The sequence below is a fragment of the Poecile atricapillus genome, chromosome 35, assembly GCF_030490865.1.
Source record: "Poecile atricapillus isolate bPoeAtr1 chromosome 35, bPoeAtr1.hap1, whole genome shotgun sequence".
In the NCBI taxonomy this organism is placed as follows: domain Eukaryota; kingdom Metazoa; phylum Chordata; class Aves; order Passeriformes; family Paridae; genus Poecile; species Poecile atricapillus.
In genome coordinates, this window is record NC_081283.1 from 1,272,243 (window position 1) to 1,286,148 (window position 13,906).

Consider the following 13,906-nt stretch of genomic DNA (forward strand, 5'->3'; position numbering starts at 1 on the left):
CCCCAGTTTAGAGACTCCAAAGCCGACACTGCTCCCCCTCCAGCTGGAGACACAAAAGGCGAAGATCCCAGGGGGAGATAAGAACAATTTACTGGAAACAGCAACGAGATAAGAGAAGGAGCAGGAACAGCACCAATATTAATAACCAAAGGTCTAAGAAAAGAAATTATTCCCACGGACAAACATCCCCGACAATAAACAAACTCCAGACGGTTCCCTCATCCCATTCACTCGAAGGTAGGAGCCTCTCGTGCCTGGAAGAGAATCCCTCCGTGGCTGAGGTGGGACAGAACCAGCCCAGGTCCCAGCCAAGCCCCTCCCAGCTGCTGCAAAACCCAGCCCTGTCCTGGCAGAGCCAGGAGTGGCTGATCCACGATCCCGCGGGGAGTTCACCGGGGAGGACTCTGTGGGCCTCAGGGTGCCCACAGGGAGCTCAGGGGGTGCCCAGGTGAATCTGGGGGCCTCTGGGAGGGGGAAATCCACTGAAGGTTGTAGCAGGACTCAGGTGCTCCGGACCTCTCCCGACAGCCTCGAGCCCAGCCCAGCTGTGCTCCAGCTGCGCTCCCTGCTGGGCTCTGCAGAAACTGGGCTGGGGTGAGAAATGCCCTGGATCCCCCATCCCCTGTAGGGCCCCGTATCCCCTATATCCTCCCATATACCCTATAGCCCCCCATATCCCCTATAGCCCCTTCTATAGCCCCCCATACCCCCTATAGCCCCTTCTATAGCCCCCCATATCCCCTATAGCCCCCCATATCCCCTATAGCCCCTTCTATAGCCCCCCATACCCCCTATAGCCCCCCATATACCCTATAGTCCCCCATATACCCTATAGCCCCCTCTATAGCCCCCCATATCCCCTATAGCCCCCCATATCCCCTATAGCCCCCCTGTAACCCCCATATCCCCTATAGCCCCCATCCCCTATGGCCCTGATGAAATTGAGGACTCCTGGCAGGCCGGGAAGTTCCGTCTGGCTGAGAAAGGGAAACTTTGGCCCCGTTTTTGGGAAAGATGGAGAAGAGGATTCTGGCAAAGCCCCCCTGGGGCTGGGGGAGTCACGGGACGGATCCTCCTGGGATGGTCCTGCAGGAGCAGGGAGGGGATTTGGGAACCCCAGCTCGGCCTAACCAAGGCCAGGTCCTGCCCCTGAGGAGGGACCTCGTCAGGACACAGGGGAGGCACCAGGATTTCGATTATCTGGATTTCCAGGGAGCTTTTGGCACGATTCCCCAACATCCAAATGGGGATTCCAGGGCTGGGCTGTTCCCTGGATGCAGAATTGGCCTCACAGTCACATCCAGAGGCTCGTGGGCGGTGGCTCAGAGTCCCAGTGGACATCGGTGACCAGTGGTGCCCTCAGGGGTCACACTGGGACTGGTGTCACTGGATCCATTCATCCCTGACACGGACGGGGCACCGAGGCCACCCTGAGCTGTGACACCGAGCTGAGGGTCAGGGACAGCCCTGAAGGACGGGGCCATCCCGAGGGACCTGGACGAGCTGGAGCAGCGTCCTGTGGGAATCTCCTGAGGTTTAACAAAGCCAAGGGCAGGTGCTGCCCCTGGGTCAGGGCAAGCCCAGGGATGGATCCAGGGGGATGAGCAGATGGAGCAGCCCTGGGAGAAGGACCTGGGGGTGCTGGGGGGGTGAGAGCTGGACCTGCCCCAGCCCAGAGACCCCCAAGCTGGGCTGAGCCCCCAGCCTGGGCAGAGGGGAGGGGGGTTCTGCCTCTCTGCCCTGCTCAGGTGAGACCCCACCTGCAGAGCTTCTCCAGCCCTGGGGACCCACACAGGGAGGACCTGGAGCTGCTGGAGCCAGTCCAGAGGAGGCCACGGAGCTGCTCCAAGGGCTGGAGCCCCTCTGGAGCCAGGCTGGGAGAGCTGGGGATGCTCACCTCACTCCAGGGAGAGCTCAGAGCCCCTTCCAGGGCCTGAAGGGACTCCAGGAGAGCTGGAGAGGGACTTGGGACAAGGGATGGAGGGACAGGACACAGGGAATGGCTCCCCAGTGCCAGAGGGCAGTTGGGATATTGGGAAGGAATTCCTGGCTGTGAGGGTGGGGAGGCCCTGGAATGGATTTCCCAGAGGAGCTGTGGCTGCCCCATCCCTGGAAGTGTCCAAGGCCAGGTTGGATGGGGCTTGGAGAAGCCTGGGATAGTGGGAGGTGTCCCTGCCCATGGCAGGGGTGGGACCAGGTGGTTTTTAGGGTTCTCCTAACCCAGTCCATAACTCTGTGTTGTTCCACCCCAATATCCCCCTGGCCTCAGGGCCCAGCCCAGTGCCTGCATCCCAAAATTCCAATGTTCTATTTCAGTTTTCCTCCCCAATGTTTTCATCCTCGTCTCCCAGGACACTGGGCTGTGTCCCAGCCTGGAGTCTGATCCCGCTGTCCCCAGCTCAGCTCCCAGCCCAGTGTCCCCATCACACATCCCCATCCCAGTGTCCCAATGTCCCATCCCAGTGTCCCAATGTCCCAATGTCCCATCCAAGTGTCCCAATGTCCCATCCAAGTGTCCCAATGTCCCAAAGTCCCATCCACACAGCCCAAGGCCAACGTTTCCATCCTGCTGTCCCACGCCCACATCCCCATCCCAATGTCCTGATGCCATCCCGATGTCATCCCAACATCCCCATCTCCTCCCATCCCAAAACCCCTTATCTCTTGTCCCCAAGCCAGTGTCCCCAGCCCTGTCCCCCCCTGCACCCCCACCCAGAACCGCCACCCCCCTGCGCCTCCCGGAGCTCCTGGTGACCCCTCCCCTCCCCCAGCCCCCTGGCACCCCTCAATCCATTGCATATTTTTATTGGAGTAAAGTTACAGACCTGGGGGGGAAATAAAAAATAAATAACCCCCCCCGAGGGTGGGACCCCCCCGGGGCTGGGGGGTCAGGGATCCCCCTGTCTGTCCTGGGGGTCAGGGGTATGTACAGGGGTCCGTCTGTCCGTGCTGCGGGGGCTGTGTGGCACCAGCCTCCCTGGGGGGGCCTGGCCCCCTCCTTGTGCCCCCCACTGCCAGCCAGGGGGGCCGGGGGGCTCCCCCTGCTCAGGGTGGTCCCGTTGTATGGGGGGATCCCCCTGCATGGGGGGTCCCGTTGAATGGGGGGATCCCTCTACCCAGGGGGGTGCTCCTCCTGCCCCGGGGGGTCCCGTTGTATGGAGGGATCCCCCTGCCTGGGGGTCCTGCTGTCTGGGGAGGTTCCCCCTGCCCAGGGAGGGTCCGGGGGGTCCTTGCTGCCCGGGGTGATCCTGGGGGGGTCCCGGTGCATGGGGGGATCCCCCTGCCCGGGAGGGGTCCCTGCCCCCCCACTCAGTCCTCGGTGATGCCCTTGGCCCGCAGCTCCTCCTGCACCCGGGCGAGGTACGTGGGGTCGGGGTACCCGAACCTGGGGGCAGAGGGGGGAGTGAGTCAGGCTGTGCCCCCCGCTGGGTGCTCTCCCCTCACCCCTTCCCCCCCACACCCCAGGGACCCCCCAGTCCCCCCAGTTCCCCCCTCCCACACAGCTGGGGCCACTGGTCTTGTGGTGGATGTTGCTCCCCAACCCCTCAGGTGCCCTCCCAGGTGCCCCCCCCCATCCACAGGTGCCCATCAGCCCCCCCGGGTGCCCCCACACCCCCCTGGCACAGCTGGGTGCAGTCGGTCCCGTGGTGGATCTCGTTCCCCAACCCTTCAGGTGCCCCCCAGGTGCCCCCCAGGCGTTCCCAGCCCCCCCAGGTGCCCCCCGCACAGCTGGGGCCCGCCGGTGCAGTTGGTCTTGTGGTGGATGTCGTTCCAGGTGATGACGTTGGCACGGCCGGTGGTCAGCGAGGTGCCCACGGTGAAGGTGAGGCGCTGGGCAAAGGCCTTGCGGAACAGCCCCAGCACCTTGTTCCCCTCGGGGCAGTCGGGCAGGTACGCGACGCGCGTGGTGCCGGGGTACCGCACCCCCGGGTTCGGGTGTTCCACCTGCACCGGGGCACGGACAGGGAAGGGACAGGGACACAGGTGTCAGTGACTGACAGGGGCACAGGTGTCAATGACTGACAGGGGTACAGGTGTCAGTCACAGGGGCACAGGTGCCAGTGACTGACAGGGGCACAGGTGTCAGTGACTGACAGGGACACAGGTGTCAGTGACTGACAGGGACACAGGTGTCAGTGACTGACAGGGGCACAGGTGTCAGTGACAGGGGCACAGGTGTCAGTGACTGACAGGGGTACAGGTGTCAGTCACAGGGGCACAGGTGTCAGTCACAGGGGTACAGGTGTCAGTCACAGGGGCACAGGTGTCAGTGACTGACAGGGGCACAGGTGTCAGTGACTGACAGGGGTACAGGTGTCAGTGACTGACAGGGGTACAGGTGCCAGTGACTGACAGGGGCACAGGTGTCAGTGACAGGGGTACAGGTGTCAGTGACTGACAGGGGTACAGGTGTCAGTGACTGACAGGGGCACAGGTGTCAGTGACTGACAGGGGCACAGGTGTCAGTGACTGACAGGGGCACAGGTGTCAGTGACTGACAGGGGTACAGGTGTCAGTCACAGGGACACAGGTGTGACAGGGGCACAGGTGTCAGTGACTGACAGGGGCACAGGTGTCAGTCACAGGGGTACAGGTGTCAGTCACAGGGGTACAGGTGTCAGTCACAGGGGCACAGGTGTCAGTGACTGACAGGGGCACAGGTGTCAGTGACTGACAGGGGCACAGGTGCCAGTGACTGACAGGGGTACAGGTGTCAGTGACTGACAGGGGCACAGGTGTCAGTGACTGACAGGGACACAGGTGTCAGTCACAGGGGTACAGGTGTCAGTGACTGACAGGGGCACAGGTGCCAGTGACTGACAGGGGCACAGGTGTCAGTGACAGGGGCACAGGTGTCAGTGCCCACCTGCTGCCAGGGTACAGGTGTTCCACCCGTGGGGGGTCACAGCAGTGACGGGGGGCACGGGGGGACGGATGCCGGTGCCTGTTTGGCCCCGGGGCACTGCCCCCCTGGTACAGGGGCTCGGGTACGGGGCAGAAGTGACGGGGAGCACACGGGACAGGTGCCACTGCCCACCTGGTGCCCAGGTACTGCACCCCCAGGTGCACAGGGCATGGAGGGGACACACAGCAGGTAAGGGCAGGGGAAAGGGATGGGAATATTCCACCTGCCTGGAGGGTGGGGGGCAAGGGATGGGGGTACAGGAGGGATGGGGGTACAGGAGGGATGGGGGGAGGGGGATCAGGGCTGGGGTCACCCAGCAGGGTTTGAGGCACCCAGGGGTGTTGGGAGCACCCAGGGGTATTAGGGACACACGGCTGTGTCAGGGGCATTTGGGGGCACCAGAGGTGCCAGCAGCACCCAAAAGGATTTGGGGACACCCAGGGACACCTGTCAGGATGTGTGGACAACCCAGGGAAGCTGGGTACACCCAGCAGGGTTTGGGGACACCCAGGGGCACTGGGGGCACAGAGCTGGGTCAGGGGTATTTGGGGACACACAGGGCCACCCATCAGGACTTGAGGGTGCTGGGGACACAGTACTGTGCCAGGACCAGCCAACAAGATTTGGGGACACCCAGGGGTGCCAGAGCCACAGACCATGGATGGGTGCACTCATCAGGACTTGGGGGCACCCAGGGCTGTTGGGGACACATAGCTGGACCAGGAGCCTTTGGGGCACGTTTGGGGCAACCAGGAACACTGGGGACACAGGACTGGGTTGGGGCACTCAGCAGAGTTTTGGGGCACCCAGGGATGCTGGGGACACTCAGCAGGATTTGGGGGCACAGAGCTGAACCTGGGGCACTCGGGGTTCCCACTGGGGCACAGGGGGCATAGGGCTGGACCAGGGCCACCCAAGGGGATTTGAGCCCACCCCCCAGTCCCGCCCCGGCCCGTGCCGCACTCACCCCCTGCACGCCGGGCGGGAAGACGTACTGGATGATGATGGTGCCGAAGGCCTCGTAGCCGGGCAGGGGCAGCGCGGCGTCGCGGGTGACCAGCATGCGCCCGTCGGGGGGCTGGTTGCCCACCAGCTGCCCGTAGAAGCGGCCGCAGACGGGGCAGGCGGAGCGCACCTGCAGCGCCCGGGCGATGCACTCCCCGCAGAACGAGTGCCGGCAGCGCTCCAGCGTGCGCGGGCCCCGCATCTCGCCCAGGCAGATCGGGCACTGCCGCTCCGGCTCCTCGTCCCGGGCCGGGCCCGCTCCGGGGGGGCCGGCGGCGCCCGCGGGGGGCTCCGGGCGGGCCCCCAACACCTCCCCGTGCCGCTGGCTGCGCTTCTTCAGCTCCTTCTCCGTCTCCTTGAGCAGCGCCTTGAGCGCCTTGCGGGCCGGGCAGAGCCCCGCGCCGCCGGGGGGGCCCGGGGGGGTCGCGCAGAGCTGCAGCACGTACAGCTCGGGGGTCTCGCCGTCCACCAGGATCCGCACCCGCGCCTCCTGCGCCAGCAGCGCCAGGCGCGCCGCTCGCTCCCGCGTCACGAACTCCCACACGCGCTTCGGCACCGTCACCCGGCTCTTGGCGGGGCCCCCGCACCCCGACATCCTCGACAGCACGAACGACACTGCGGGGACACCCCGGCAGCGTCAGCGGCTGCGCACGGACACCCCGAAACACCCCGAGATTGGGTACGGACCCCTAAACACCCGTGGACACCCCAAAACATCAGGGGCTGGGCAAGGACATGGACCCCGCTGTCACCCAACTCCTGGGGGGGCTCCCGCACCCCGACATCCTCTACAGCATGAACGACACTGCGGGGACACCCTGAAACCGCCCGGCTGGGCACCCCAAACCACCAGGGTCCAGGCACAGACCCCCGAAACACCCACGGATACCCCAAACCAGCAGGGGATGGAGATGCACCCCAAAAAAACCTTCTGAGCCTGGACCCCACCGCCAGCATCACCTGGCTCTTGGGGTCCCCCTGCACCCCGACATCCTCGACAGCACAAAAGACACTGGAGAACCCCGAAACTGCCAAGGACTGGGCACGGGACCCCCAAAACTCCCAGAGTCTGGACCCCATTGGCACCATCACCTGGTGGCCCCCACACACCCCAACATCCTCGACAGGACAAACATGGTGGGGGGACACCCCAAAACCATTAAGGGCTGGCCCTGGGACCCTTGGAACCCCAAAATCTGGGCATGGGATCTTCAAAGCCTGAGACTGGGCACGGACCCCCAAAACCTCTCAGAGGCATGGAGCCCCAAAACCCTCTAACATTGGGCATGGAGCCCACAAAATGCCAGAGTTTGGGGAATCTGGGTCACCCCCCAAAACCATCAGTCTAAACATGACCCCCCCAAAAGCCTCTGAGTTTGGGCACTTAAGGGACCCCCCCAGAATGCTCAGAGCCCAGGCACAGCCTCCAGGGGGGTTCCTGAGAGGGCCACAGTGTCCCCTGCCCCACTGGGAGGACGTTTACCCACCCAAGGTGCCACCTCAAGGGTTAAACCTTCCCCTGTCCCCCAAAGCTGGGACACCCCGGGAGTGTCACCAGGCCGTGACCCCTGGGGGGTGGGGACGAGGTTTGGGGCCTCCCCAGAACCACCCTCCCCATCCCGCGGGGTCCCCACTGCCGGGGGGTACCCAAGGGGGGTCCCCAGAACCCAAGAGGTGTTCCAAAGGGGTCTCCAGAGCCAGGGGGGTCCCACAGCTGTGGGGTGGGCAAGGAGTTCCCCGCAGCCCGGGGGGAGGGTCCAGAGGGGGTTCCCGGAGCCAGGGGCCGCGCACGAGTGGGGCTCACACGGCCCGGGGGGGTTCCCGGAGCGGGGTGTCCCCCACACCCACCTGGTGAGCCCATGGGGGACACGAGCGGAGACGCGCTGGATCAGCAGAGCCACGAGCCCGGGGCTGGGGGGACACGGCGGGGACAAGGGGGGGTCACAGGTGGCCCCCACCACCCCCCAGACCCAGTTTGGGGCCTCCCCCAGACCCCCCCCGAGCAGGTCACCCTACAATAACAACAGCAGCGTCACCCCCTCCGTGTCCCCAGGGGACCCCACATCACCCACGAGCCCCAGCACCCCCCCGGCACTTCTGGGGGGCGATCACCAGCTCCTGGGGGTCCCCAGCACCCCCGGCCCCCCCAGACCCATTCAGCACCTCCGGACCGGGCATCGAGGGCTGTTTTCCCAGGCATCAGTGTGGGGGGGCCCCGCGGACCGGGGGTGCTGGACACGCTGCCCCCCCCGGGACCCCCATCCCCCCGAGGGGCTCCACGCGGGGGGTCAGGGCGGGGGATGAGGGATGCGGCCCGGAATGGGGGGGCTGAGAAGGCCCGGGGGGGCTGGGGGTCCCCGTAAGGCCCGGGGAGGACGGGACAGGCCCGGGGGTCCCCGGTAAGGCCCGGGCAGGGCGGGACAGGCCCGGGGGTCCCGGTAAGGCCCGGGCAGGGCGGGACAGGCCCGGGGGTCCCGGTAAAGCCCGGGGAGGGCAGGACAGGCCCGGGGGTCCCGGTGAGGCCCGGGCGGACCCGGCCGGTGACAGGACGGGCCCGGGGCGGGGACAGAACAGGCCCGGGGAGGGTCCCGGGGGTCCCGATGAGACCCGAGGGAGGGTCGGTGAGTCCCGGTAAGGCCCGGGGGGTTCGGGGGGTCCCGCTGAGGCCCGAGGGGGGCGGCGAGGCCCGGGGAGGGGCCCGGGGGGGCCGCTGCGGTGGAGGCAGCACCAGGCCCGGGGCGGGGGGCGCGGGCAGAGAGGGCTACCGGGGGCCAGGCCGGGGCGGGGGGCGCGGCGGGGAGGCCGGGGCGGTGCCGGGGGGTCCCGGAGGGGTCTCGGGGGTCCCGCACCCACCGGGCCCGGGCGGGCGCAGCATCGCGGGCGCGTCCGGCGGCGGGGGGCGCCCTGCGCGCGGCCGCGTCACGTGACCGCGCGGGGCGGGGCCGCCATGGCAACGGGGGGAGGGGCGGGGCCATGGCAACGGCGCGCGGGGCCGGCTGGGGAGGGCGTCACCATGGCAACGCGCCGGGAGGGGGCGGGGCTGAGCCGGCAGGGGGCGGGGCCGGGGCGGGGCCGGGCCCGGGGGTCCAGCCGGGAATTCGGGGGGTCCGTGGGAACGGAGGAGCGGGGGGGGCTTGAGGAGAATAGGGGGGTCCGAGGGGCCCAGGGAACGGCGCAGACTCAGAGCCGGTTCAATAATTTATTTCTCGGGGTACGGAGCGGGGGAAGGAGCCCCATAAAATGGGGGTGGGGGACACGACACGCGACACTCCCACAAATGGGGGACAGGGGTGTCAGCCCAGCACGGCCCCGCCCCCCGGGGGGGTCACACCAGGCCGGGGTCCTCCCCTGACCCCCCCCGGGAGCTGCAGTAAAGGGGGGAGCTGTGGAGCCCCCCCAGGTCCCACACGGAGGGGGGCAGGGTGTGTCCCCCCAGTCTCGTCCAGAAGAGGGCTGGGGGCTGCACCCGCGGGAGGTCAGGAGTGGGGACCCCCCAAACCCCCCCTCCCTGGGGCGAGTAGTGTTTGACTCCCTCCCAGCTTTGGGAGGGGCAGAAAGGTCCCAGAGCCCCTTGTGCAGGGTAGGGGCACCCCAGACCCCCCCAGCGCCGGGGCCAGAGCCCCCCAGGCCCCCCTTACATAAAGTTAAGGCACTTGAGTAGTGAAACCCCCTGTGGGGAGGGGCTGCTGCAGAGGCCCTGGGCGTGGGGAGGGGGCAGCGCACCCGGGGGGGTTTTGGTCCCATGGGGAGGGGCCGGGGGCCCCCCCTCAGGCAAAGATGTTGGTGATGAAGTCGAGGAAGCGCTTGGCGTATTGCTCGGGGTGCACCGTGGAGATCTCGGCTCCGGCCTGGGGTGCACCAGCTCAGACCCCACACACACCCCCCAGCCCCTCCTGACACCCCCTAAATCACCCCAGGATCAGAGCCCTGCCCCAGATACCCCGGGAACCGACCCCCATTCCCTCCTGACACCCCCTGAAACACCCCAGCAACACAGCCCTGCCCCAGATACCCCAGGAATCGACCCCCAGCCCCTCCTGACACCCCCTAAATCACCCCAGGAACAGAGCCCTGCCCCAGATACCCCGGGAACCGACCCCCAGCCACTCCTGACAACCCTCAGCCCCCTACTCCCCCCACAACACCCCTGGGAACTGACCCGTCCCCCAAACTCCTCCACAGGAACCAACACCTTCCTGGGCACCCCCTACAGCTCCACCTGACCCCCCCACAGCCACCCTCAGTCCCAGCCTCCCCCCACCCCTCCTGCCCCCAGACCCTGCTGGGGCTTTAACCCCCGCTCAAAGCCTCCCTTGAAGGGTTGGCCCAGGTCCCCCCAACCTCTTCCTCTCCCCGCCTTTGGCACTCCAAGAACTCCCCAAAATACCCATGGGGGGCCCCTGCCACCCCCCAGGCCGGGGGTGCTGTCCCCCAGCTCGGGCCCCCGCTCACCCCGTGTTTGACGGTCTTGGCCGCGTGCGCCGCCTTCTTGCGGGCGTCGTACTGGGTGAGGACATCGATGAGCCCCATGAAATAAACCTCGCGCCGGGGGGCTCCTGGGGGGCACAGCAAGGGGGGCTCAGCGCTCCCTGCACCCCCAAAACCCCCCCCCCCACGACCCCCCTCACCCCAAACCCCTCCAGCTCACCCTCGGCCCCACGCAGGGCGTACACGTCCACGCAGGGGTCGAATTCCCCGGGCCCCAGGGGCCGGTAGGAGTTGAGGAGCCCCCCCAGGCCCTCCGGGGAGGTGCCATAGGGGTCCCCCAGCCCCGCCTCGTCACCACCCCCGAGCTCCTCTTCCTCCAGCTCTTCCTCCTCCTCCTGCTCCCCCCGTTCCACCTCATGGATGCCCAGGAGCAGGCTGTAGTCCATCAGCTTCTGCTGCACCAGGAACTGGGGAGCAACGGCAGGAATTGGGGGGGGGCACACCAAAACCCTCGGGGGCTGCACCCCAAAACCCCCAGAGCCTGGGCATGGCCCCCCCAAACCCCCAGAGCCTGAACACTGAGAAGGGGACCCCCACAACCATCAAATACTTGACAAGGTCCCCAGAAACCCCTTGGACTCTCAGGGCTGCCAAGGGGGACAGCCAAGGGGTCATTAGGGGTGGGGGACACTTCCACAGCCCCAGGGAGGGCTCCCCTAAACCCTCAGAGCCTGGGTACAGGGGGGTCTGCCCCCCCAAACCCTCACAGCCTGGGCACAGGGGGGTCTGCCCCCCCAAACCCTCACAGCCTGGGTACAGGGGGGTCTGGCCCCCAAACCCTCAGAGCCTGGGTACAGGGGGGTCTGCCCCCCAAACCCTCACAGCCTGGGCACAGGGGGACCTGCCCCCCAAACCCTCAGAGCCTGGGTACAGGGGGGTCTGCCCCTCAGACCCTCACAGCCTGGGTACAGGGGGGTCTGCCCCCCAAACCCTCAGAGCCTGGGCACAGGGGGGTCTGCCCCCCAAACCCTCACAGCCTGGGTACAGGGGGGTCTGCCCCCCCAAACCCTCACAGCCTGGGTACAGGGGGACCTGCCCCCCAAACCCTCAGAGCCTGGGCACAGGGGGATCTGCCCCTCAGACCCTCACAGTCTGGGTACAGGGGGGCCTGCCCCCCAAACCCTCACAGTCTGGGTAGCAGGAGGCCAGACAAAAGGGTCACCTGGGGTTGGGGCCACTCCCACAGCTGGTGGGGGCAGGGGACAGCCCCCCCTCAATGGCTCCCTGCAGGTGCAGCCCCTCAGTTCCCACCTCCACATCCCGCTTGAGCTTCTCCATGAACTCGCGCTGCTGCTCCTCCTCCACGAACACCTTCTCGTTCTTGTTGAGGAAATCCACATCCTTCAGCGTGGGCAGCTCCTTGCCCTGCAGAGGGACGGGGGGCAGACCCCCCAGACACCCCTGAGCTGGAGGGGACACCCTGGGCTGCAGGACCCCCCAGGCACAGGCTGTACCTGTGGGGGTCACGGGTGAGCCCCTCTTCAAGGGAATGAGCCCTTCTTGGGGTACAGGGGCAGGTAATGAGCTGTCATTATTAGGGGGAAGGGAAAATTAGGCCTGGAGACCCCCCCCACCTAAATTGGGGGGCTCACAGCATCCTCCTGCCATACCTTCTCCTTGTCACTGGCCTCTCGGTCCACGAGGGAACCCTGGAGAGAACATAACAGAGGTGATGGGACAGCTCTTGGGGAGAGGCTGCCCCATGATGGGAGTCAAGGGGGCTCAGGGGTCACCCCAATACCTTCAGGTCGTACTTCCTGTGCACGGGCAGGCGGTGGCTGAACAGGTTCCTCATCACCAGCAGGTAGGTGTCCTCACTGTCCACGCTCACCCGGTACATGCCCAGGAACCGCGGCAGCAGCGTCTGCCCGTGGCACTGCACCACGTACTGGGGGGGGACAGAGGTGACGCCGCCGCGCTCGGGGACGCCCCCGCGCACCTCGGGCCCCCCGTACCTGGTGGTAGTGGGACAGCAGCCCGTGGACATCGGCCACGTCCTCGCTCGAGAGCTCCTTCAGCACCAGCGTCCGGTCGGCCGAGAGCAGCAGCCGGTGGCCGCTGCCCGCCCAGCGCGGGGGGCTCCGAGTCAGGGACACCTGGGGGGCACACGGGGAGGGGAGCAGTGGCCAGGAGCCCGGGGAGGGCCCGGGGGTCCTCTCAAAGCGCCCCCCCCGCCCACCTGGTAGTCCTGGTCGTCGATGCCAAAGCGCTCCCGCAGGTTGCGGAACACCTGGGGACAGTATTCCTTGAACTTGAAGTGGCTGGGCAGGTTCTCCCTGAGTTTGGGGGGGGGTCGTGGCACTACGTGAGTTTTTGGGTGTCCCCCACTGCGGGACGCTCCCCACGCCCCCCGCCCATGCCGCTCACCTGTTGAACAGGTGGTTGTTGACCTTGATTTTGGAGCTGGCTTTGAAGTCATCGGGCAACAGCATCACGGGCAGCGGCACCTGGCTCAGCTCATTGATCTGGGGAGGGCGCGTTGGGACCGCCAGGAACCACCCCCAGAGCCCCAGACCCCCAGAGACCCAAAGCTCAGACCCCCAGAGCCCCAGAGCCCCAAAGCTCAGACCCCCGGACCCCCAGAGCCCCGGACCCCCAGAGCCCCGGACCCCCAGAGCCCAGACCCCCAGAGCCCAGACCCCCAAAGCCCAGAGCCCCAGACCCCCAGAGCCCAGACCCCCAGAGCCCAGACCCCCAAAGCCCAGAGCCCCAGACCCCCAGAGCCCAGACCCCCAGAGCCCCGGACCCCCAGAGCCCCGGGCTCACAGCGGGGCCAGTGACAGCCCCCAACCCCCGGGGGTCCCCCAAGGGTGGGGACAGGGGGTCCCGGGGGTCCCGGGGGGATGGAGCCAAGGGATGGGGGACCCGGGATCCCGGGCAGGGGGAGACGCGGGAGCTCCGGGGGAAATGACGGTCCCAGGGAAGAGACACGGTGGTCCCGAGCGGGGGGGCTGAGCGGATACCGGGGAAAACACGGGGGGGTCCCGGAGGGAGCGGCACGGAGATCCCGGGGCCGCGGGGTCCCGGAGAGGCGGGGAGGGGAGCGGGGCTGGGGCGGGGGTCCCGGGAGAAAGAGACGCGGAGTCCCGAGAGGGTCCCGGTACCGGGTCCTGACCTGGTGCGTGACCCCCCAGCCCAGCACCGCCAGCAGCGGGTCCGCGGCCCGCGGCAGCTTCACGCGCTGCGGCACGAAGCGCTTCTGCTTCTTCTTCGTGCGGGCGGCGCCGGGGCCGGGGCCGGCGCCGGGACAGGGACCCCCCGCCGCCGCCGCCGCCGCCATGGCCGCCGCTTCCGCCGCCGCTTCCGCCCGGCCCCGGCGCGGGCCCGGAACCCGGAAGTGGCGCCAGGAGCGGGGCGGGGCCCGGCCCGAGCGGCCGCCAGGGGGCGCCACAGACCCTGGGAGGCACGTGAGACACCCCGGGACACGTGACAGGGACACGTGACCGGGACACGTGTTTGATCCCCCTGGGACACGTGACCGGGACACGTGTGACACCTGCACGACAC

General features: G+C 67.4%; 2 protein-coding genes and 1 long non-coding RNA gene across 5 annotated transcripts; 1 reads left to right on the plus strand and 2 right to left on the minus strand.

The window, feature by feature from the left end:
* Window positions 1-2,789: 2,789 nt before the first annotated feature.
* On the minus strand, window positions 2,790-8,858 carry DTX3 (deltex E3 ubiquitin ligase 3). 2 transcript variants are annotated; one of them, XM_058861250.1, is made up of 5 exons: window positions 8,765-8,858; window positions 7,760-7,822; window positions 5,874-6,526; window positions 3,728-3,945; window positions 2,790-3,385 (listed from the first exon to the last, which is right to left on the minus strand). In XM_058861250.1, the coding sequence occupies exons 2-5, from the start codon at window positions 7,770-7,772 to the stop codon at window positions 3,310-3,312; spliced, it is 960 nt and encodes a 319-aa protein (XP_058717233.1). In that variant the 5' UTR covers window positions 7,773-7,822; window positions 8,765-8,858; the 3' UTR covers window positions 2,790-3,309. The 2 variants fall into 2 exon arrangements, with proteins under 2 accessions (XP_058717233.1, XP_058717232.1); XM_058861249.1 differs by lacking the exon at window positions 7,760-7,822 and having other exon boundaries at window positions 8,765-8,801.
* On the plus strand, window positions 3,887-4,705 carry LOC131590880 (uncharacterized). Its single transcript, XR_009280214.1, has 3 exons — window positions 3,887-3,984; window positions 4,131-4,510; window positions 4,595-4,705. It is a non-coding gene; the product is annotated as an uncharacterized LOC131590880 (long non-coding RNA).
* A 243-nt stretch (window positions 8,859-9,101) lies between the features above and the next one.
* PIP4K2C (phosphatidylinositol-5-phosphate 4-kinase type 2 gamma) lies at window positions 9,102-13,702 on the minus strand. Of its 2 annotated transcripts, XM_058861245.1 has the most exons (10): window positions 13,515-13,702; window positions 12,767-12,864; window positions 12,579-12,675; window positions 12,355-12,495; window positions 12,141-12,287; window positions 12,010-12,048; window positions 11,651-11,764; window positions 10,560-10,806; window positions 10,364-10,467; window positions 9,102-9,759 (listed from the first exon to the last, which is right to left on the minus strand). In XM_058861245.1, exons 1-10 carry the CDS (start codon window positions 13,677-13,679, stop codon window positions 9,679-9,681), a joined length of 1,233 nt encoding a protein of 410 aa, XP_058717228.1. In that variant the 5' UTR covers window positions 13,680-13,702; the 3' UTR covers window positions 9,102-9,678. The 2 variants fall into 2 exon arrangements, with proteins under 2 accessions (XP_058717228.1, XP_058717227.1); XM_058861244.1 differs by lacking the exon at window positions 9,102-9,759 and having other exon boundaries at window positions 10,189-10,467.
* Window positions 13,703-13,906: the final 204 nt, after the last annotated feature.